General features: G+C 38.7%; 1 protein-coding gene across 2 annotated transcripts in view; it reads right to left on the bottom strand.

The window, feature by feature from the left end:
* The window catches only part of STAG1 (stromal antigen 1), a 172,493-nt gene that overhangs the window by 14,936 nt on the left and 132,768 nt on the right, over positions 1 to 24,789 (bottom strand). For both annotated transcript variants that reach the window (XM_042457728.1, XM_042457729.1), the window contains exons 13-24: positions 22,877 to 22,984; positions 20,013 to 20,127; positions 14,139 to 14,256; positions 12,817 to 12,920; positions 12,373 to 12,465; positions 12,194 to 12,283; positions 9,002 to 9,205; positions 6,794 to 6,864; positions 6,610 to 6,697; positions 5,338 to 5,418; positions 3,754 to 3,846; positions 3,122 to 3,296 (exon numbers count right to left, since the gene is read on the bottom strand). In XM_042457728.1, the coding sequence (XP_042313662.1) occupies positions 3,122 to 3,296; positions 3,754 to 3,846; positions 5,338 to 5,418; positions 6,610 to 6,697; positions 6,794 to 6,864; positions 9,002 to 9,205; positions 12,194 to 12,283; positions 12,373 to 12,465; positions 12,817 to 12,920; positions 14,139 to 14,256; positions 20,013 to 20,127; positions 22,877 to 22,984 (1,340 nt within the window). The remainder of the gene's footprint in view (positions 1 to 3,121; positions 3,297 to 3,753; positions 3,847 to 5,337; positions 5,419 to 6,609; positions 6,698 to 6,793; positions 6,865 to 9,001; positions 9,206 to 12,193; positions 12,284 to 12,372; positions 12,466 to 12,816; positions 12,921 to 14,138; positions 14,257 to 20,012; positions 20,128 to 22,876; positions 22,985 to 24,789) is intronic.

The raw sequence follows: 24,789 nt of genomic DNA, 5'->3' as shown, positions 1-24,789 counted from the left end.
TCAAAATGTACTTTTATTCAGACAGCAACAAGTGGAAACTGAAAGAAAATGTTGCATTATGAAGTGCTCCTGGTCATGATCAGCTGATTGGAACCCTGCCCAATTTCAGAATACTCCTGTCAATTCCCATTTCCATTCATTACCCTCCCTTTCAGCCAGCATTTCATGACCATTGCATATATTGTTAACTCCCTTGAGGCTTTCCCTTCCTCCACTGGCCAAGGATTTTTTTTGGCCTGGACATTTCTGTACTTCTACAGAACTTGGCGTTTCCACAATCCTGTTGACACCTCAACAGTTTTGTGTAGATAGTACTGTGTCCACACATAAAGAATGACACTTCAAGAATTAAGTTTGCTCTTAGTACATATGATTCAATTATAATTTACACTGACTCAGCCAATTATGAGTACTTATAAGAATTTAAACTTTGAAAGTTGTGCTTTCACTGCAACTATATAACAAATACACACATTCAACCTTCTGATTGCGTCACACGCATTTAAGGAAGAACTATACCTCAAATTATTATCAACTCACAGTTTTACTAAGACACAAGCACACTATTATCACTCCAGCAGAGACATAATAAAAATAATAAAAATAATTTTTTTATTTTTATCCCGCATTTTGCCAGGCAATCAAAGTGGTGTACAACAAATTAAAATACATCCATATATACAGTGTGCCCCCCTTAAAACAAGATTAAACAGTATAAGATAAAAAACTACATATTAAAATCTGACTAATCCAAATAATAATCATCATGGGCAGAGTTCAATAGATGGGAAGGAAGTCTTATTCGTGACCGAGTATTTTATTCAGGGAAGGTTGCTGGCTTTTTAAATGGCTTTTTAAAAGCTCTCTAGATTGGTAATTTGACAGATCTCGTCCGGCAGGCCATTCCATAAATTGGGAGCGGCGGCAGAAAATGTCTTCTGGGAGGTCGCTGTCAACCTGGTCTTTAAGGGCTGTAGTAAATTCCTCCCAGAGGACCTGAGTGTAAGGGGTGGATTGTATGGAAGCAGGTGATCCCTTAGATAGGTTGGGCCCAAGACATGTAGGGCTTTAAAGGTGATAACCAACACCTTGTACTGTGCCTGGAAACTAATAGGCAGCCAGTGGAGTGACTTCAATATTGGTGTTATATGGTCATTCCTTGCTGTTCCTGTGACCAATCTGGCTGCCATATTCTGTACTAACTGGAGTTTCCGGACTAGGCACAAGGGTAGCCCCATGTAGATCGCATTGCAAAAATAAAAGTCTTGAGGTTACCAGCGCATGTACTACAGTTTCGAGGTCACCCTGTTCCAGGAAAGGGCGCAGCTGGCGTATCAGCCGAAGCTGATAACAGGCGCTCTTGACCGTTGCATTCACCTGATTCCTCATCTGAAGCGACAGGTCAAGAAGCATCCCCAGACTGCAAACACAGTCCTTCGAGGAGAGCGTGAGCCTCTCTAGGACTGGGGGTTGCATCCCAATACCTGATTTGGGGGCCCCTAGCATAAGTACCTCCGTTTTGTCTGGATTCAACTTGAGCTTGTTTTCCCTCATTCAATCCATTACTGCCTGAAGACACTGGTTGAGGAGAGAGATGCCATCTGTCGTTGTCGCTGATGACTGGGACATGGAAAAATATATTTGGGTGTCATCAGCATACTGATAATACCCAGCCCCATATCCACGGATGATTTCTCCCAGCAGCTTCATATAATGTTAAATAGCATCGGGGACAGGATGGCGCCTTGAGGGACACCACAATTAAGCTCTGTTTTTGAAGAGCGACTGTCCCCGAGCATCACCCTCTGGAACCTGCCTGAGAGGAAGGAACGGAACCACTGCAACGCAGTGCCTCCAATTTCTAACTCTCTCAGGGGTTCCAGAAGGATATTGTGATCTACTGTATCAAATGCCGCTGAGAGGTCCAGCAACACCAACAGGTTCACGCTCCCTCTGTTGATGGCTAGACGAAGGTCATCAGTTAAAGCGACCGTGGCAGTCTCCACCCCATACCCGGTCCTGAAGCCAGTTTGAAATGGATCATGAAAATCGGCTTCATTCAAGACCACTTGGGGCTGAAGAGCAACTGCCCTCTCGATCACTTTGCTCAAAAATGGCAGATGAGAAACAGGCTTATAATTTTTCATGTATAGGGGGTCCAGGGAGGGTTTTTTTCAAGAGCGGTCTAACAATCACTTCTTTCAAGGAGGATGGTATATGGTATACATCTCTCCTCATATTACAGTAGAGTCTTGATTATTTGTCCTTTGATTATCTGACTTTCTGAATTATCTGACGTTTCATGGTTCTATGTGAGTGCGCGTGCACACTCATGAAAAAGCATGGGACACTGGATAATGGTGCGGCGGCTTGGTGTTCCTCAGCCTGAAGGACTGAAGAAATCCAAGCTGCGTGGAGGAGAGGTCTCAACACTCAGTCCAGGCCTCTTCTTGGCGGCTTGGATTTCCTCAGCCTGAAGGGAGTCTGCAGACTCCCTTTGGGCTGAGGAAATTCAAACCGTGAAGGAGAGGACTGGACCGAGTACCCAGTCCTTTCCTTTGCAGCTTGGAACCTCAGCCCTCTCCCAGCCCCGGCACACTCCACCCCCCAGCACAACCAAGCTGAGGCAGAAGCAAACAGGACTCAGGAAGTAAGCAGGGAAGGAGGGAGGGAAGGAAAGAAAGAAAGAGGGAGGGAGGGAGGGACTTTTGTCCCCAATGGCGGCGTTTTTGGCTATCCGAAGATCAGTCGGACCATTTATGTCGGATAATCGGAACTCTACAGTACTTTTAAGACTCTGGCATACTATGAGGTCTACCACTGGGTCTCAAAGTACTTACAAAAACAGTGTTGTGAAATACTGTATTTTGAAGGGGGGGAAAACCCAGAATATTTCTACAAGCCTACTACGCTCTCTCTAAAACAGATGAATTACTCAAATTTTCCACACAGCCACAAAGTAACTTAGAAATGGAGTGTAGAAAACAAGAAAACTGCTAAAGATAGATAAATACTGGAAAATTACAGCTCATCTATTGAATAATTAATTTAGTAATCTGTGCCACAAAACATTTGTTTTTGGAATTGTCTGTAAATATTTATTTGGATAACTAATACACACCCATGCTCTGGTTCTCATCATCTTGGTCAATGAAGACATGGTCCATTACAAAGCTAAGGAGTTCAGACTGCAGGCCTGAATCTGGGTTGAACACTAAAGGCTGAAGACCTTCCCTGCCTCCACTCATGAGCTGATGGCTAAAAATCATCAAGAGATCACAGAGCAGCATGAAAGCCTAGAATACAAAATCACTGCAGTCAATCATCACATACACCTCTAGAAAAGCTCCTGAGTACAGGATTCAAAATCAACCTGAAGAAAATCAGAAATTTAAATGCAACTGTGCTTGGTGGGCTCCACTATGTACATGCTTACAGTTTTGACAGAAAACAGGAGGGGAATATCGAAAAAATAATTTTCAAATAGCATTATAAGAACAAATTTCACAATTAAGACTTTCAATTTGGAATTAAGTGAATCCGTACTTGTATTTGCAATTAAGTGAATCCACCTTTCCTTCACCATGTGGCTATTTACATTTATGCTTCATGAAAATCATGCAAAGTGAATATTAATTAATTAAAAGGGAAAATTACAAGAATAAAACAGGCTTCTGATCTGATTATCAAAGTTAATAAAAGAGAGTCAGTATTCTGTTTATAGTGAAACTGTTGTGAAAAAGTTTATTTTACCTGTTCTTTGACTGGAGTGTTGACATTAGACAGACACTGTTGGCAGACAGCTAGAAATGATTTAACTGTTTTCCTAAGCACCAATAAATCTTCCTGCAGGAAAAATTATGAATGGATGTTTTACATACTGTATTAGTCAGAATCTGACAAATTAAGACAAAACAAATGTATGATAGTGGGATTATTGAATGAGACCTCAGTGGATCAGAACACACACACACAGGGAGAGAGAGATAAAAAAAACTTGAAGCTGCCACAGAATTTAAAACAAATTCCAGCCATTTTTGCAGGAAGACCCGCCACTACTTTGCTCTCTCCCCTCCCCCCATGCTTTAAAAGGTTTCTCATCCCTGCTTTAAATAATAGGAACTAAAATCAATTCTTGCTTTTGGATCAGTGGTACAGTCTTTCTTTAACTCCAAAGTCTGCATGCAGTGTTAGATTAATCAACCTCTAATCAGGGGTTGCAGGCTGCAACAAGTGACACCCTAAGGCAGTGGTTCCCAACCTTTCTAATGCCGCGACCCTTTAATGCAGTTCCTCATGTTGTGGTGGCCCCCAACCATAACATTATTTTTCATGCTACTTCATAACTTCAATTTTGCTACTGTTATGAATCGTTTTTTCATTATTACAAATTGAACACATAAAGCATAGTGGTTAATCACAAAAACATCATTAGAGGATGGCAATGGCAAACTCCCTCTGGAGAAACCTGTCCAGAAATTCCCTTGATAGGTTTGCCTTGAGCCTTGGGCAAGAGACTGTCCAGAAAGCCCCATGATAGAGAGGCAGAGGGGCAGTGGCTCAGAGTAAAACTGGAACTCATTGGTTGTGCTGTCTATCTTCCTTTTGGCACAGTTCTATGGTCCCGAGAGAGGAAGAAAACAGGATGCTCAGGGCAGTTGCTAAGGAACTGAGGGGCTTGTAGGTGGCTGCTGCTTTAATGGGCCTACTGGAGCGAAGGCTTGGAGGCCCTTTGTTTGGGAAGTGGTGCTCTGTGGGTGGTTCTTGGCGACCCCTGTGAAACTTTCATTTGAACGCCAAAGGGGTCCCAACCCCCAGGGTGGGAATTACTGCTGCCCAGACATCTGCCTTTTGGCAGAAACAGGCTAGGGTCTTTGCCTGCATCCCTTTAAAATGCTGAGGATGGTGTGAGTGGGGTCTCAGTGGGAGGAGAAAGGAGCAACCTCAGGTGATTGTTTTTAAATCAAAATTTAAAATTAAAAAAATAATAATTTTTAAAATTATTCTTATTAAATTTCCTTAACAACATCACATCTTACCAAATTTTAAAAGTATAATTATAATTTTGCTAGTTGTTTATATCACATCTATTGCCATTACATTCAGTAATATATGGGAATTACTAAGGGTTCTGTATGGTGTGGCATGGAAGGAGGTCAATGAGTTACCACATTGGATGACGCCAACCCTAGTGATGCCACTATCTCTAGTACATCTTGAATATTAAACAAAACTAAGCATCCATATAATAAGGCACACAAGGCAGAGCACTGCACAGTCATGTGAAATGAAATGTATTATTCCTATTGAAAGACTTGGATCCAAAAGATTCCTTACCTTTGAAGGGGATCCTTCTGTAATTTTTACTAGCTGCCACAGAATAGAATAATGGGAACACTGAAGAGCTTGAACCACTATCTGAAACAAAAAGGTCATAAAATGAAGATATCAAAAAGTATGTTCATACAATTCTGAAGATTTATAAATTATTTTCAAAGAAAAACAGCAGCCTGTATAACATTCTAAGTTTACTACTTTTCTATACTTTGTATAAAACTTTGTATTTTGAAGGAGAGAAAAGCAAAGCAGGAGGGGGGAAGAATATAGTGCTTTGCCATTCAAAGTTGTTTACAGGAAGAAAGATTCACACTTGAAACAAAATGCAAACATACCCTGGACATCTCAACATACAAATTTCTCATTACAGCTAAAGCAGAATTCATTTATCTTGTTAACATGAACAAGGATTTCTAGGGCACAACATTAACGTCACCATAAGCAACCTCAAGGAGGCATCACAGAATTATAAAATAGCATAAGCTAGTTAGAAACATATTGATTGATTCCTTATTACAGATACAGACCAATCAACCTATCAGAAAATCAATAAATCAGAATTTTGAGATAAATTTGCTAGACCTAGTAGTGGAGCACTGATAAAAAGTGCTGTGTAACACAGATTTTTTAAATTTGACCTTTGTGCAGAGACAGTATTTATCTCTCTGCTCTTCACATATTCAATGTGATGATGTGCAATAGATCTACCGTGTGCATCTGAAGCTGTCTTGAGAAAAATTATGAAAACATTACTAGTACGGTTCACATGTGTGAATCAGCAAAAAGTTCATATGCAGAGAAGTGTCACATTACTGTCTTCTCAAGGAAGATTGGAAAACATTATGGACACCTGCATGAATGGAAGTGATTTTCTGCTCAAACAATAAATTGTTTAAGATATTTTTCAGCTCTTTATAGGAACATACTTAACAATGAAAAAAACTTGTGTAATAAATGGCTCTCTGATAGGTACTGCAACAGTACCATTTCTAATTCTCCAGATGAGGAAACATGAAACAATAAAAAGGTAGACAAGGTGGCTAAAATCCAAATTTGTTCCATTAGCATTGTTTAAATAAAACTGATTCATGCTTTACTTTAAACTTAAATATTATAACTGAATTGACCATATTTTTCCTTTTCTAAAAGGGAGTGTTGAAATTATTAAGGCTTTAATTCCATGCACTTTGTAGGAGTAAAACCAATTCAATTCAAGTAAACCGTGCATGGGATTGCACTCATCAGATTGTAAATATAAATTGCTATAATTACCTGCTCTGGCATAGCTCCATGTTCAATTCCAGTCCTCAATAATCTGTAGCAGTTACTAAACAAATCCCATTTTGTAAGATCATGAGCACTGGAAACAGATGTAAAAAAAATTAGCACACCAAGTAAAATTTTGTTGTTATGGTAAGGCCAATATATGTATATTGATATATGTAAAGCCACATACTTGTGAAAAGAGGTTAACCTCTTTAAAGTAGAAAGAACATTATATACATCATCATCATCAGCTTCTTCTCCCTGGAAACAGAAAACAACGGATAAAGGATTCAACATTTTATATTTTAGTTTACGAGAGGATGCTGAAAAGTTCTTGGCCCAAACCATGTCCCAAAATCTGAATTTAATTTTGTCAATGTAGCTTGAAAGAGTATTGTTTTGTAGCCAATTTACGGGATAGTAGCTCTAATTTCTGATTTTTTTGAGATTATTGATAGAACCACGGTAATAAAAAGTGTGGAATTTTCAAGTGCTGAACTCAGGGGCCATCATGAAGTTCCTCTTCCTGCAGAAGAAAAGGAAATCCATGAGTGTATAAGCAAACACTGAGTGACATGTGTCTGTCATGATCAATTGTGACAAAGTGGTGTGCCAAATTTCAGCATGGAGATTTTGAGCACAAAAATACAGCAAGGTCTGGGAGATCTTCAACAGTGTCAACTCCTGAAACTGTTGATGACCTGATTTTATGGCTGATTGGTGAATCTCAGCTAAAACAATTGCTGACACACTACAGATACAGTATCCCAGGAACACACTGGCTTTATAATTAATGATCAGTTGACCATGCAGAAGCTGTCAGCCAAGTGGGTGCCAAAATGTTTGAATGTTGACAAGAAACGAAATCGAGTAGAGGATTTCAAGTTAATCTTGCAGCATTTTGGGTGAGGTAGTGATAGGTTTTTTTTTAAATGACTTGTCACTGTTGATAAAACACAGTTACATTACTATGAGCCAAAGACTAAACGCAGCACTTGGCTTTACCACGGCTAAAGAAATTCAAGACTCAAAAGTCAGCAGGAAAGGTGATGGCTATAGTTTTGGGGAACAAGGAGGGTATTTTGTTGAATATTTTATGATGGGCCAAACAGTTAATGCAGAATACTACTCTAAATGAGCTATGCTGATTAAAGGAGGCATTGAAGAAAAAATGAGTGAGGGAAGCTGCAGAAATGTGTTGGCTGTTTGAAGGAAAATGCACTGAGTTGGCACGAGCAAATCCCAGCTGTAGTGGATTGCTCCTCCAGCCATCTCATGAATGCACCAGCTCGCAGGGCTGGTAAAATGATGAATATTTTGAAAAATTTGGGGATGGAGTACATAAACCATCCATCCTACTCACCAGATCTTGTTCCAGCTGACTATTTCCTGTTTCCAAACCTTAAAAAGAGGTTGAAAGGAAGGAAATTTTCTTCAGAAGTGATTTAGAGGTGACAGCAGCAGCAGAGCAGTATTTCAGTGACCAGACATCTGATTATTATTTTTTAGAAGGGTTAAAGAAACTTGAGAAACAATGTGCCTGTAGAATTTCAGGTTCAATATGTGGAAGAGCATGCAAGTTTCATGGCTCTAGATCATTCCCTTCTTGGTTGGGCCGAGAACTTTTCAGCACCCCCTCATATATGGTTAAGAAGTTCCATGTATACTTGTGCACAGATCCCAAATAAAACAGTGTTTTTAAAACAACCAACCTCCTGGTTTCAGACTTCCTGAACCTAATACATGATTCTGCAAAGTTCAGATCAAGCTAGTAAAAGGGCTTATATTTGCAAAGCTGACACTTCTCATTTTCTTCCAAACGTGCCATAGATGGATCCTAGGTGGAAAGTTTCATGGCATTTGCATTATATTACACATATCCTGACCAGGTTGACAGAATCAATGGAGACTGCACCTCCTGAATATCCCTGTGTTAACAATGCTATGGCACTGCAGGGTGTCTGAAGCTCTTGAGCACTGTGAGATCCACTGACAAACTAAAATAAATGATGTGCTCTAACTTCACAGTAGTTTTCTCATAAACTGTACCTTCTATGATTCTCCAATTAAGCACAAACAACTATTCTAAAAATAACACAAAATATCTCCATTTCAAATTCAACAGAAGCAACAATAATGTTCATTGTTCAATTTCCTTGCACCACATCACAACCTGGTACTAACCAAATCCTGATACCTATCTTTAAACAGTAACTGATTTTTCCCTCTTTGTGGTAATCATATTCGTGTGTTGTTGTTTTCATTATTCATGTTTCTAGGCCCCTCTGTCTTATAAATCTCATATATAACAGAAATTTAGTTTTGGAATAAGAGCAATCAATCAATCAGATTTGTAAGGTTCTGGCAGCAATCTTTGGAAGGAAAAAAAGATTCAAACCTCGTTTAATAGATCCTCTACAGAATGGTTGAATCGATCCACAAATTCATCAATAAGCTGGCTGTGAGCTATGTCAACTCTATTCTGAATAGTATATTCTTCACTGCATAGAATGCTGTAAGTTTTACTGCAAGCTTCAAGAACATCTGATTCCACATGCTTTTCTACAACGAATTTAATCTGTTTCAACAAAGCATCCAAATGCTGTGGAGGAGAGAAGAAATTTGGTCATTTCTTTTTTTTAAAAAAAGAATTATATATTTATTAATTCTAACACAAAACAATAAATACTCAGAAAACACTAGGGCCCTCCGTTCTGGTAGTCAAAGTCGGCTGTCCCAGCCCAGGATTTCCTCTGCCCCATCTAGGATTCGCCTCTTTTCACTTGCTGCCCCTCACTCCTGGAACCTTCTTCCCTTGCGAGCAAGGACCATCACTTCTTTAACCAGCTTCAAAACGGAGTTGAAGACCATCCTGTTCAGAGAAGCGTTCCCAGACATTGCGTGATTGTCACTTGCTATCTGATGTTCTTTTTGTTGCCTGTTTTATTGACCCATTTCCTGTACTGCTATGTGTTTTATTTGTATTATCCTATCATTTCTTAGGTTGTACGCCATAGGCAGGTTTACTCTTTTATATTTGTTGTTTTTATGTACAGCGCTGTGCAAATCTACAGCTCTATATAAATAAAGAAGAAGAAGAAGAAGAAATGCAAAGAAGAGAATACAAAAAAGAATAGACAAAGCAAAATACGTGTGTGTGTACAAATATATAACTAAACTAAATATGTCCAAAATCTTGTGCCCACCTTATATGATAATCTTTAACATTTTACCGATTCATCCCATTTCTAGTTTCAAAAGGTATTAATATACTTTTTAAATTTGGTGAGCTTCATCCTTAAACAGCTCTAACTAAAAAATATTTTTTTTCTGGTCTCTATGGCCCGAAACACACCCCACCAGAGGGCATGTCACTTACATGACGCATGCCCCCAGAGTGCCCACCTCAAGGTCGCCTAAGGCGACCCAAATCCAGCCCCCAAAGGAGTGGATCTTTTCTACTCCTATCTGGGGCCACAAGAGGAGGTTGCCACGGCCCTGGTGTGATTGGGCTGGGAGGGGCTTCTAGCCACTCCTTCCTGCCCATCTACTTTGCCCCCAAATCTTGCTTATCTTGTTAAATTTTCCTTAAGCTGTAGGTAAGAAACCAATGAGGTACTTTCCCTTCCTCGAGAATTATTATTATTATTAACCTTTATTTATAAAGCGCTGTAAATTTACACAGTGCTGTATATACAATCTTTTTAATTAGATGGTTCCCTGCCCTCAGGCTTACAATCTAAAAAGACACAACACACACTCTCCAATACTTGAAATAAGTAATTCCAGGAAATATTGTCAAATGCTTTTCTCTTCTTCCAAAAAAATAAAAGAATACCTTTTCTTATTATGATATTTCAAATATTTAATGATAATTAGGACAGTTCTTACATTATTCCTTAATTGTCTTTTTGGCAAATATCCTCTCTGATCATCATGTATGATCTGAAAGAGATATTTCCTCAACCAGTTGCCAAAATAATAGAAAATGGTCCAAAACACACTGCAGAAATAATCCAATTTGAGACTGCTTTAACTGCCCGGGCTCAATGCTAGAGAATTCTGGGAACTGTAGTTTTGTGAGACATACAAATTTATACTTTTTTTGAACATTTTCAAACCATGGATGCTTGAATCCATGTATAAGAAATCCATGTATAAAAAGGGCTGACTGTATAGCCTTCTTTGTAGCTCTGGTGCCACAAGAAACTACAGTTCCTAGGATTCCCTAGCACTGAATCAGGGCAGTTTAAGTGGTCTCAAACTAGATTATTTCTGCAGTTTATTTGGACCAATATCACAAAATCATTATTTAGTAATGAAACAGGCCTGTAAATTCTTTGTTAATGTCTTAGCAATAGCATTTACATTTGTATACCGCTTATCAAAGAACTCAGCACTAAGCGGTTTACAGTCTGTAAGCCAATTGCCCCCAACAAGCTGGGTACCACTGTAGCCTTTTTAATAGCCTCAAGTAGCTTCATTGTCATCACAGGTCCTTTCAAACTGTGCTTTTGTTCCAGACATAATTTGTTCAACTGGAATCTGAACTAGATAACCTTTCATATCAAAATTATTAATTACATAGTCTTTTTTCTTCTTAACTTGTGTAATATTGGAATAGTGGAAAAAGCTCCAGGTGCAGATGGAATATCTGCAGTATATTATAAGAAAATTTGAAGAGAAATTGCTTCAACTACCCAAGATGGTGTGTGATGGAATATTAGGAAAAGGATGCATGCCAGCTCTGGTGGTGCAGTGCTTAAATGCCGGTACTGCAGCACAAGCTTGTCAGTTCGATCCCAGGGCTCCACGGTTGGCTCAACCTTTCATCCTTTTGTAGGTCTGTGAAATTAATACCCAGCTTGTTGGGGGCAATTGGCTTACAGATTGTAAACCACTTAGAGCAGTGGTTCCCAACCTTTCTAATGCCGCGACACTTTAATACAGTTCCTCATGCTGTGGTGACCCCCAACCATAAAATTATTTTTGTTGCTACTTCATAACTTTAATTTTGCTACTGTTATGAATCATAAGAGAGCTATTTCCTGAGTTTATTTGCAAATTAAAAAATCTTTTGTTTAAGATATAGTAGTTTGGCATTCATTTCTTAACTGTAAACAATGAAACTGTTTGTACAATAACTTAATTTTTTGGTCAGTCTCTTCAAATTTCTCCTTGAAATTCCACTCCAGATTTTGTAATTCCTACAAAAGCTTAGATCTTTTCACATCTTTTTCTTTTTTCATTATAGAGTCATATTTTTATAAATAATCCTCTAATAAAAGCATTACTTGCATCCCAGACTATTGTAGGATCTGTTTTTTTATTTAAGTTCAATTTTAAAAAAATACCCTATTTTTTAACATTTTAAATATCCACCTAAAATGCATTTGCTTTGTTTTCAAAGATGTTGTGATGGGATTATAAAATTTGGTCATTTCTCAAAGTAAACATAAAAGCACCACCAGATAGCACCATAAGGCAGCAACAAAACACAAAAACCTCAATATAACTCAGTACTATTTAGTTTTCTTTTGTTTTGTTGTTAAAAATTGTTAAGTAAATCAGCTATTTTGGTGTACTGTACCTTCTCCATTCTTCCTGTACTGTAAATTTCCAAGTCAAAATATTGAGGGATTTGAAGAAGGTTTGCCACCTTCTCTGCATCAGCAGAATACTGGCAACAGAGACAGAAGGGGGGAAAAACACAAGTTACAAAAGGAATTATATAATCAGTATTAGAAAATAACATTTTAGATTATATACCTTTGACAGTAGCATGGGAAGTGCAATAATGAAATGTTCTGTTAGTTTGTTTCTGTCATCTATCTGGGTTTTTCTTTCTTTTGCTGTTAAAACCTGTAAAAATTAGAAGTACAGTACATTACATCACCAAGAACTACAGTGTCATTAATGCCTAGGAAAGCCTAACTACTATTACAGTAGCAAAATACTTTTTGGTGTGTGTTTTTTTTAGTAAGTTATGTATGTGTTTTCATTGTGCTCCTCTATGTCAAAACTGCACCTGCAAGCTGGGAATGTTATGCTGTAAATTAATACAGTAATACTTACTGCAATATATTACATAACCATCTTTCAACATCTTATACTTAAAAGGATTTGCTTGTTTAAAGATAAAATAAGACAGCAGTATTAAACTATGCACATTAGTGATAAAGCTCTAAGTGAAAAATAATTTTGAAAACTTACTCTCTTTCCAGTTCCCCTGCCCACTGGAGGATGTGCTTCTGCAGCTTGTCGAATTGTACATACCATCAATTCGATAAGTGCACTTTCCTGCCGATCAGACATTGCTACAGACATAAAAATATCAGAGCAAAGAGAATGGAGTAGCTGTACTTAGTATTAGAAGTAATACACCTGAATAGGTAATTATTTTACATAACTAGAATTATTTTTTTAATTGAGCTCAAAAGTTTTATTGGATTCAAACTAAGTTAAACTGTTTGAGTTGGCCTGTTGAGTTCAATGGGATTAGAGCATTATTTAGTTGGGACCTATATCTTAATACAGAAAGTGGAGCCTCCACCCCGCTCCCAACCATGCATGTCTTTCAAGGCCTTCAATAGTTTTGGAAAATACCTAGGCTCCAGAATGCCTCCAACAGCCCCTGGGGATTTGAGGACCATCTTGCCATGTTTTTTCCCTCTTGGATGATTTTAAGAGGTTATCTTCTGAGTTACATCCTGTTTGAAAATGGGCCAAAAAGCCACAAAATTGCCTGACAAACTAGGAAGCAGTGGGGGCATCTGACAGACATAATTTTTTAAAGGACAGTGTAGCCCTCCAAGGTCCCTGGGGATCAGTGTAGCCACAAACCCTGATAAATGTCCAGCCCTGCCTTAAAATACAGCAATTTAGGTAACTTTTTGTGGTTACGAAAAAATTTTCAGGCTATGTGGCCATGTTCTAGAAGAGTTTATTCCTGACGTTTCGCCAGCATCTGTGGCTGGCATCTTCATAGTATGCTGGCCTGGAAGGGAGTGGGTATACAGTATATATACTGTGTGACCCTGGATAAGGAGTGATTCCCATGTTAATCTGTGTATTGTTCTGTTGTTGATGGCAGGGCCTCAGGGTGAGAGGATATGAAAAAGAGGATTAGTGTCTGCTAATTGGTGATCATTGTCTGCTGGGAAAGCCCCTGACCCTGAGTGGTTTCTCATTTGCATTTGCTGAGTCCTGGTTTTGGTGTCCCTTCAGGACTGGTAGACAAACTCTGTTTACTTACTTTCCTGTTGAAATTGTCCAAGTGTTTGTGGATTTCAACGGCTTCCCTGTGTCACAGAGTCACACAGTATATATATACCAACTCTCTTGCTGGCGAAACGTCAGGAATAAACTCTTTTAGAACATGGCCACATAGCCTGAAAACCCCACAAAAAACTATGGATGTCAGCAATGAAAGCCTTTGACTTCAAATTTAGCTAACTGTCATCTGAGCAGTCTACATATTCCTAAAATGGAAGGATCGGTCTATATAATACTAGCTAAATAAATGAGACAAATACCTTCTTCCCCTTGAACAGGCTCTTCTAGAAGCAATTCTGTCATGCATTCCCAGTCTTTTAACAATTCTTGAGAGCTCTCCCATAAACTGTCCACCAAGTAAGCTGCATGTTCATGTAACTAGAAATAAAGACAACACAAACAGGGCACTACTAAACAACTCTTATGCAAAATGACAGATGAAACGCCTTTGCTACTTTTCCTGGCAGTTACAAAACTGCTGGTAGACTTTAGACTAATAAATAAATAAATAAATAAATAAATCCCGCCTCTTCCGTTTGGGGATCAAGGCAGATAACAACCGAGTTTATACGATACACAATATAAGAACAATAAAACCCACAAAACCCTGACCCAACACTCCCTTCCAAACTATAAAATTAGCATAAAACATGATTAAAATATATAACAACACTACACTACAAAGTTATTCTACAATCCATGAATGATGAGGAGATAGAGTAAGAAGGACGGGTAGACTAATAATTTGTGTGGGCAGTTATTTCAATAATTTATTTTTAAACTTTACAGGATGTGGAAAAATAGCACTGAAGTACACATGGGCATGTTGCCTGAACAATAAATTTGAATGCATGTGCTAAAGGAATCATGCTGGCTGTTTTGTTCAACAACTACTTCAAACTGATGTGCAAGAAGAGCCATTTTATGCTGCTTGCACTATAGCTTAGTCTGTTTTAGTGCTGAGAGACGATGCATGAGCAACTGCAGTTCTCACAATCAGTGATGTATTCAGTTTGCTCTTTACATTTTTGTAACTGTCCTTTCTGTAGAAGGTACCAGTATTTGTAGAGACCACTGGATAGTTTCAATATTCCAAGACAACAATTAAAATATCTGTGTTTGCAAAACTTGTTATGAACCATGACCCTGATCCATTAGGATAACCTGCCTCCAGACAACTTAACATTATCACATTCAATAGAAAGAATACATCACTACCAAAACTCCACAGAACACTATAGCTTCAACAGTTAACTAATATTCAATTGATTCTGCAGTAGATTATTAAGAATTTAAGTCCTTGTAATTATGATATAAAAATAATTTGCCATACTGGTGTACAATAAAAGGGACTTTTTATGTGTCTTCAGGCAGACTACGACTTATAACGACTGTCTCATATGGTTTCCTGGCAAGATTTATTCAGAGGAGGCTTGCCCTGGGCTGAGAGAATGGCACACCAGAGATCTGTAAATTCCTTGTCATTCTTGACACGGAACAACCATCCATGAATGGGTTAAATCCTGTAGCCTTCCAGGCTAGGCAAAGTATCACATGAACTGAAACTTTCTCTTGGTCTGATCTCCTCCTGCTTCAGTCCCTTCACAAGCCAAGACATCAGAAATAAAATAAAATAATACCCAATCTTGAGAGGAAACATTAAGGGCTTGCGCAGCTGTATGGTGCCCCTTCGACGCCGCGTCATCTGACCACAACAACAAAAACAAATCCAGAGGGAGAGGACAGCACATGAACAAGTTTTAACTTTAGTAAACATAGCCTTGCCCTATGAGATGCAAACAGTAGGCACAGGACTTGTATTGGAGGCAGTTACTCCGATCCCTTTGTAAAATCAAGAGCTACGACTTGTGCCTGCCTCAAAGGGATAGAGCCTTCCATCACTACATCCACCTGAGGAGTGAGCCTAATCCATTGTGCCTGCCTCAAGGGAAGGAGCCTTCCATCCCTGCATCCATCTGAGGAGTGAGCCTAATCCATTGTGCCTGCCTCAAGAGAGGAGCCTTCCATCCCTGCTTCCAGCAGCCACCTCTCCTTCCATCACCCTCAGCAGCTGGGACATCGAGCAAAATCTTCCAATCCCATCCCTTCCTTCTCTATTAAATCCCTCGTGCCTTGTGGTATTTAGGCAATGTTATCAAGCACTGTCAGCTATTATTTTTCTACTTTTGTCATTGTTATATTCTCTTCTATTGATTATCGCATACTGAATCCTTCCCTTTCCATGGCTCCATGCATCTCTCCTAACCTGATCCCTATTCGACCTCTGCCTATCTCCCAGCTTACATTCCTCTGTTCATTCTGGAACTGTCGCTCTGTTGCTCTGAAAGCGACTGCAATCCACGATCTTTTTCTCTCTAGATCATTTAACCTTCTTGCTCTTTCTGAAACCTGGCTCCTGGCCCATGATACCGCTACCTCTGCTGCCCTTTGTTTTGGTGGTCTCTCTTTCACCCCCACAAGCCGCCCTGAGGGTCGAGGAGGAGGGGTCAGTATCTTATTGTCCAATTCCTGTCAGTTTCAAGCTCTTTCTCTCCCCCCCCCCCCAGCTATTGTTTATCTTCCTTTCAGTCTCACTCTATTTGACTCTTTTTTACTTTACAGCTCCGGGCTGCTGTCATTTATCGCCCTCCTGCTTCTGCTACCCAGTTCCTTTCTGACTTTGAATCTTGGCTGCCATTTTTTCTTTCTTTTTTTTTTAAAATTTTTTAATTATCTTTATTAAAAATACAATAAACATACATTCATTTTTTCTATCAGATGCAGTCCCTTCTTTGATCCTAGGTAATAATGATGATGATAATAATAATAATAATAATAATAATAATAATAATAATAAATGTATATACTGCTTTTCCAAGAAGATCAAAGCGGTTTACAACATTACTCCTTCTTAAGTCCAGGAGCTGAGGCATGAGTGGAGCCCAAGTGGAAGGAAGGCAGCAAACACTCACTCAGCCCAGCATTCACTGGCAGATTAATATTAACCTTGACGATCCCACCAATCCTTCTTCATCTCGCCTTAGCTCCCTGTTAGCTTCTTTTGGCCTTCAACCTCATTCTAACTCCTCAACCCATTACTTTGGTCACTGTCTTGACCTAGTTCTTGCTGCTAAGTGTGTCATTTCTGACTACCTGGCATCTGATTTTCCATTGTCAGACCATCATTTAATTTCTTTTACTCTTACTTATATCCCACCTCCTCGTCATACTGTCCAGTGCTATTTTCGTGATCTTCAGTCTGTTAATTCTGAACATCTCAGTCAGACTTCAAATTCATCTCTCTCTTCTCTAGATCGTGGGGACTCTGCTGATTCAGCAATGTCTTTATTTAATTTCAGTCTTTCTTCAACTCTTGACAGCTTTGCCCCTGTATCTGTACATGTGTCTTCCTCCCTGACTAAGCCTCAGCCCTGGCTCACTCCAACTACCAGGTGCCTCCAGTCCTGCTTTCGAGCGGCCAAACATCTTTGGAATAAGTCCAGGGAGTCGGCCGATTTCATTCACTGTAAATTCATCCTTTTATTTTTTTCACGCGCTCTGTCTATGGCAAAATGGAACTATTATAAATTATTGATCTGCGTTAACGAGAGGCGCCCACAGCGTTTGTTTTACTGTTTCAATATACTGCTAAAACCTTCCTCTGCCCCTGTCTTCTCATCATTTTCCCCCACTGACTTCGCCAACTACTTCATTACAAAAGTCACTACTATTCGATCTGAAATAGTTCCTCCTGATTTGTCCCCTACCACTAATCTCCTGGTACCTTCTACTAATAAACTCTCTACGTTTCTCCCTGTTTCTCTGGATGAACTCTCTACGCTGCTAAACTCTTCCAAACCTACAACCTGTTCTCTTGATCCTATTCCATCCCGTCTCCTAATCTCTATAGCCCCTCCTCTTCTGCCCTCGCTCCTCTATATCTTTAATATCTCTCTCTCTCTCTCTCTCTCTCTCTCTCTCTGCGGGTTCGTGCCCATCGGATTTCAAACATGCTCTCGCTTCCCCAATTCTGAAGAAACCCTCTCTCGACCCCTCTTCTTTGTCTAGCTATCGTCCGATTTCTCTTCTTCCTTTTCTAAGGCCCTGGAATGGGTCGTTTATTCTCACTGTATTGTGTTTCTTGAAGCCAGCTACATCTTGGACCCTTTCCAGTCTGGTTTCTGCCCACGGAACTCTACAGAGACAGCCCTCACCAAGATCTCAAACGATCTCTTGCAGGCCAAGGCAAATGGTTTCTGCTATCATCTGTACACTGATGACACTCAGCTGTATCTCTCAATCCCTGACCTTTCGACAGGGCTTGAACAGCAAGTTTCTTCTTGTCTGACTGCTATCTTTCAGTGGATGCGGCTTTGATGCTTGAAGCTCAGCATGTCTAAGACTGAGCTTCTCGTCTTTCCACTTAAACCCACCCTTCAATATTTCTTTTCTGTTTCTGTTGACAACCAGTTCATCAAGCCCGCAGTCTTGGTTTCATTTTTGATTCTTCTCTGTCGTTTATTCCCCAGATCCAAGTCACCACCAAGGCCTGTAGATTCTTTCTTCACAACATTGCCAAGATCTGTCCATTCCTCTCAGCCTCTACTGCCAAGACTCTGGTCCATGCCCTAGTGGTATCGTGACTAGATTATTGTAACCTTCTTCTGACAGGGCTTCCTCTCTCTCACCTCCCCAGATCCAGCATTAATCTCTGTCCAGCATTCAGCTGCACGTATTATCATATCTGCTCACCGTTTTGACCATGTTTCTCCTCTTTTATCCTCCCTTCTGCATCTAGTACAAGCTTTTGTTGTTGACTTTCAAAGCCCTCCATGGACTGGCCCCTCCTTATTTATCTGAATTTCTTTCTCCTTACATTCCCACTTGTACCCTCCGTTCTGGTAGTCAAGGTCTCCTGTCCCAGCCTAGGATTGCCACTGCCCCCTCCCGGATTTGTCCCTTCTCACTTGCTGCCCCTCACTCCTGGAACCTTATTCCCCCATATGCGCACCTCATCACTTCTCTAGCCAGTTTCAAAATTTAGTTAAAGAATATATTGTTTAGAGAATCATTCCCAGGGGTGAGCCCCTCTCTGCCCCAGGATGCCTCTTTAACTATCCATTAAGAAGCCAAGCCCTCCCAGCAGTCCATCTCCCTTGGTACAGGCCTCGGAGGTAGAGAAGAACTGCTGGACCTGATCCCCTTTCCCACCACCATTCCCTTCTTCTTTTGTGTCATGTATTTTTAGATTGTAAACCTGAGGGCAGGCAACTGTCTAATTAAAAAGATTGTATGTACAGCGCTGTGTAAATTTACAGCGCTATATAAATAAAGGTTGTTAATAATAATAATAATAATAATAATAATAATAATAATAATAATAATGGTAAAACTATCTAAATTCAAAAGTCTCTCTCTTGTTGGCTCCTCCAGTTCTCCAGTGTCTCTTCTTCTATTCCTCTTCTTCTAAATCAGAAGCGTCTCTTAGAGGTGATGCATAAAGGGAGGCTACATCTGAGTCCTGATGAGGATGGGGGAACTGAGACCTTGCTACAGGTATGGCAGCTGAATCTTCATCGGATACATTGTCAACTCCTGTAGTATACACTGGCTGAGAAGGCTATTTAGCAAGTTTGCTAGATAATGTCCTCTTATACCACTAGTATCCATCCCTTTTAGTTTCATGGTTGTAGGCATAGGAAGGATCCATTCAATCTGAATTCTTCAACAGCTTTGCTTGCATAGACAGTTCTGGAGGAAGAAGTCACTGCTGGGGGGGAGGGGGGTTGCTGTTGTATGCACTTCTTTGTGTCTCCTGTGGAAGGCAACTAAGAGCGCATGCACATCCTAGACTAAGACATACATACAGAAGGAGTAGAAAAGCTCAAAGAAGCACAGTTTGTTTGCATTGTTTTAGCTTTAACTTTCCCCAACTCAAAGAGGATGTTAGAGAGGAGGCACAAAGAGAAGAGAAAGAAAAAAAAATTAGGGGCTAAACAGAGGAAAGCTACAGCAAGAATGGAAATCTAAGGGCCTTTTAAAGTATTAATAACAAGTGCATTAGACCTCCTGTTAATAGAAAGAGGTATCTAAAACTGAACATTTAATATGAAAATTTAAAAATATAATTTTACCTCACTTTCTAGAAAGAAAAGAACAAGCATCCTAATAAGATTTCCATTTGGACTGTTCCGTCCTCTCCTCTTGGCTAGAGCTTCTTCTGCTTGAGGATCATGACGACTAAACAGTCTACAAAAAAGAAAACAGCACTTTTCAATTTAACGAATTTTCTGACTCAGCTTTCTGGGGTCAAATTTATTCCTCTATCAGATCTGATAAAGCCAAGCAAGGCATTTCCTGGCAAACATAGGTTCTTCTGCAGTCACTTTGCTCAATCTAGAGTTTTCATATTTCAGCAGAATTATCATCTGTGGAAAAGTAGGTATGAAGGAGATTCTTTCCAGCCTGAGACTACTAATTCCACATAAAAATCTTTACAAAAATGGGACAATGAAAGCCAGAAATAAGAGCTTCGTAATGGATAATTACAGTCAGCTCTCTGTATCCACGGATTCAATCATCCATGGCTTGAACATATCTTTTAAAAGTATAAATTCCAAATAGCAAACCTTGATTTTGCCATTTTATATAAGGGACACCTTTTTACTATGCCACTGTATTTAATGGGACATGAGCACCCATGAATTTTGGTATCCACAGGTGATCCTGGAACTCAGCCCCAGTGGATACCAAGGACCCACTATATTAGGCAGAGGTTGTGGGCATTTTAATATAAGTATTCACAATCTGTAGAACAGCTTTATTTATTTATTGGATACATTTATATCCTGCCTTTCTTCCAATGAGTTCAATGTGGCATATATAGTTCTCCTCCTCTACACTTTATTCTCATCACAATGCTGTGAGGTAGGTCAGGTTGAGAGATTAGACCAATGTCATCCAGCAAGTTTCATGACTTAGCAGAGACTTGAAATTGGATCTCTCAATTCCCAAACCAACCTTTTAATTATTTTAACACTAGCTCTTTATGAATTGCTCCTTAAAAAACTAGGTGTAATTGTTCATAAATCTATTTATTCTATAGTAAAATTATTGTGAACATTTGTTCTATTACTTCCTTTTCATTATTTACTTATTATAATGTTTGGTCATATGGGAAAACTTGTTACTATTAACACTTCAACTCAAGAACTTTTTATTAGTGAACTCAAAACAATAAGGCAGGCAAATGTTTTGATGCTATTTAAAATAATTTACAGATAACCATACAATACAGAATTTCTAAAATGTCTGGCCAATCAGAAAGGTTTAGGGCTAAATCCAATGTTAGTGCTATCAAGAGCAGATTCACTGAAATTGTTTAGTCTATATTAAGTGCCTTTGATTTCAATGCACCTATTTTATTTAGCATTAACATTTTAAGCCGTTAATTTGAAGTCATCTGTACCATTACAAATACTGTATTATCTGAAAAAGATATATCCATACTCATACGGATCAGCACTATCAAGGTGAGGAGAGGTATAATTTCCTACTTCAGAATCATAGGTTATTTCTTAATATTTAAGGTCATTCATTTTCCTATCCCAGTGACTCCTTTTCTTAATATTTTAGAAGTTATACAAATAAAAGAAGAAATAACTAGATACAGATACAATGATGTAAAAGGGCAACATAGGCAATATACTGGTAATCTTAAAATCTTCTGTTCTAGAGTTGGCTTCTATAGATATTTTTAACAGGATATTTGCATGGTAAATTCAACCAATATTTGGTCTTGCAAACATTTGCTTATCTCACAAATGATCCAAATAATTATTTAGTAACTGCTATTAAATTAAAGGGCAATCAATGTTTTACAGATAACTGCATATTACATACATATTTTATAGTACAAGTAGTATACCAAAATCTTTGCAGCAAGTGTCATTCACAACAACCACTTGGTGAAGCAGACCATTTTTAATGGGTACAGAGACTGAGACAGCAATTTCAAACATCTTTGTTCCTTAGTGCTAAAGGCTACACATTTCAAGCAACACCTGTAATCTGTATGTAAACTAAGTTATGTTTTTTTGTTTTGTTTTTTATTTATATACCGCTATTCCAAAGATCATAGCAGTGAACAGCAAGTAAGCTAATTTGCCCCCAACAGTCTGGGTACTCATTTTAGCGACCTCGGAAGGATGCAAGCCTTGGGCCCTTCTGCTGGTCTTGAACTCGCAACCTTGTGGTTTTGAGTGAATGGCTGCAGTACAGGCATTTAACCACTGCGCTACCAGGGCTCCTGTTAATTCACAGATAAACACCAGTATAATAAGGAAATCCGTTATGGCTATGACTAAACAAAGTTCAGATGTTCAGCTGAATTAGGGCCACAATTATTGAAAATACTTTAGAAGTTACATGGCAGATATGTTTATACTTATATCCCACCTTTCTCCTACAAATGGGATTCAAAGCAACTCATGTTGACACTGAGTAATGTAAATAAATATAAGTCAAGCACAAACAATTAAAATACTAAAAACAAATTAAATTAAAAGTGGAATTTAAAACATACTAACATACAAGCATGAGTTCATATGATGCAGACTCTAACAACTGAAAGGGAGAGGAAAAATAAGCATCAAGTAGGCATGCAACAAGGCACATAAAATTTCACTCAAAACATGCTATGGGAATTTGATACAACTCTCTGATGACATTAGTCACACTATTAAACTAACTGCTCATCTTAAGATCATCAAACAAGAATGAAGTTAAGGAGTTAACACTATTTGCCTTATCATTTTAGGGCACTCTGTGTTCAAATAGTGACTTAGAAAACAGAAATCCAAAGATAAGCAGCTTCAAAGATCTTCAAACTGCCACTTTAATCAGTTTGTGCACCATGCCTTAAAATGATCACCATCTAACTTTTCCTCAATATACAGTATACATATATTTTCAGATACAGTATATTACACAAGCTTACTTTTTGTGAAGAAATTCCCCTGCTGCTACAGCAACAGGCCGATGTGCAGAATATACCAAATGATAAACATTCTCGCAGTCTTCATTGGACAAAGCTTCTTCACTTCCACTGAAAAAGGTTTTAAAAATCCATTTAAATTTAAGGACTTGGGTTCCGCTTTACCATCTCCTTTTAAATTACCTTTAGATCAGGGATAATATGATTCATTGGAATTAACAATATGGTTTCTTCTTCCTGACAAATGTCAGGAGCCTGAGCTTGATTGGGCCATATCCATGGGCCAGATTAAGCAAACAGGCCAAAGGGTACCCAAATCTTCATTTAGAACAAACAACATACTTAAACCTATCCCGATCTCATTCAAAATTACCTTATTACAGTCAAGATTTTTATGCAAACATCAGATGCTGAAATATGCAAAATAACATTCAAAATATTTTTATCATGAAAACCCCCTACTATTTCATAGTATGTACTGGAAAGTTAAAAGTTTGGAAAGATATCAAGACTATGTGTAGTGACTTCTACCAATATAAACCAACCTTTATAAATTATTTGGTGACAAGAATTTATATATGGGGTCCAGGATAGAGCCTGAGGTACATTTTTCTAAAGCCAGGTCTTGCTCTCTCTCTCTCTCTCTCTCTCTCTCTCTCTCTCTATATTACATATAATGCACATAATTACTATCCTTTCACTTGTCTTTTTAACTACAAAAAATTCATCAAAAACTCCACTATATTTTTCATTTGTATTATTCCATTTCAATAACATAAGGAAGCACTATCTCCAGGTGTACTGCTTTTTAACAGACATTCATGTGCTAATCCCGTATCAGGTTCCTGCATATGGGCTTCAAATATAAAGGACCAGATTATGTTTCCAGGTCCTATAGCAATCCCTTATTTCTACAATACACACACTGTGCAAGGGATCCTTGGGCCTACTCTGAAATGAAGCAGGGCCTAAATATAAAGGTATTCCAGGTATAGCAACTCTTTTACTGATCATGTAAGCTAAGCAGGGTCTTAGAGGGGAAACTGTCAACAAATACTAGGTGCTGTAGGCTATGTTTCAGAGGAAGAACTGGCCAAACCCCCTTTGAGGATTCCTTGCCTAAGAAAATCCTATGAAATTCATGGGGTTGCCATACACTGACAGATGACTCAAAGGTGCATACACATACACACACACACACACACTACACACACTCTAAGAAATGAAAAGAGTAGCCATTCTATTGACTTTTTCCTGAACTCCAACAAACCTGCACACTTATTCAAAAGGTCTAACTCTAAATCATGTCATCACATTGACACTACAAGATTCCACTCTTCTGTTTCCTTTACATGCTAGAAATCATGGGCTACAGTCAGATATCACATCACTAATCAGCCAGCCACATACAGGAAATCATGCAGAAGAGAAGCAAGCTGCCTTCCTTTCATAATTTACATTTCTATGATACATCAGCAATTTAGCAATTTATTTTCAAGATTTGTCTTCCACCCTGCAAACATTTTTTCCAGAGTGATTAAAATAATAACAATTATAGTAGAATACAGTAATAAAATAAAGATAAAACCTTAAGAGACTAAAGCCGTAATAAAGATAATAAAAACTATAAAGCACTATTGGAATCTAAACTACCACTTCAAATACCAACAAAATCTGTGCTTGCCACTTCAATGTTTGGCAAGCCTCTATGGGAAGATCAAACCATAAATGGGACAGTTCAGCTAGCCACATTTAACACTAATTAGTACTGTACTTGTAATAGTTTGCAATATGTTTTATGTTATCAATTTAAAAGGACAACTATGGTTAGCAGTAGATACAGCAGTACTCCATGATTAAAACAAATTATGGGAATGACTGTGGATCCAGAGAAGAAAAAGAAGATAGAAGAATAA

Source organism: Sceloporus undulatus, chromosome 3 (assembly GCF_019175285.1).
Source record: "Sceloporus undulatus isolate JIND9_A2432 ecotype Alabama chromosome 3, SceUnd_v1.1, whole genome shotgun sequence".
NCBI classification, from domain to species: domain Eukaryota; kingdom Metazoa; phylum Chordata; class Lepidosauria; order Squamata; family Phrynosomatidae; genus Sceloporus; species Sceloporus undulatus.
This window is presented reverse-complemented; position numbering and strand designations above follow the sequence as displayed.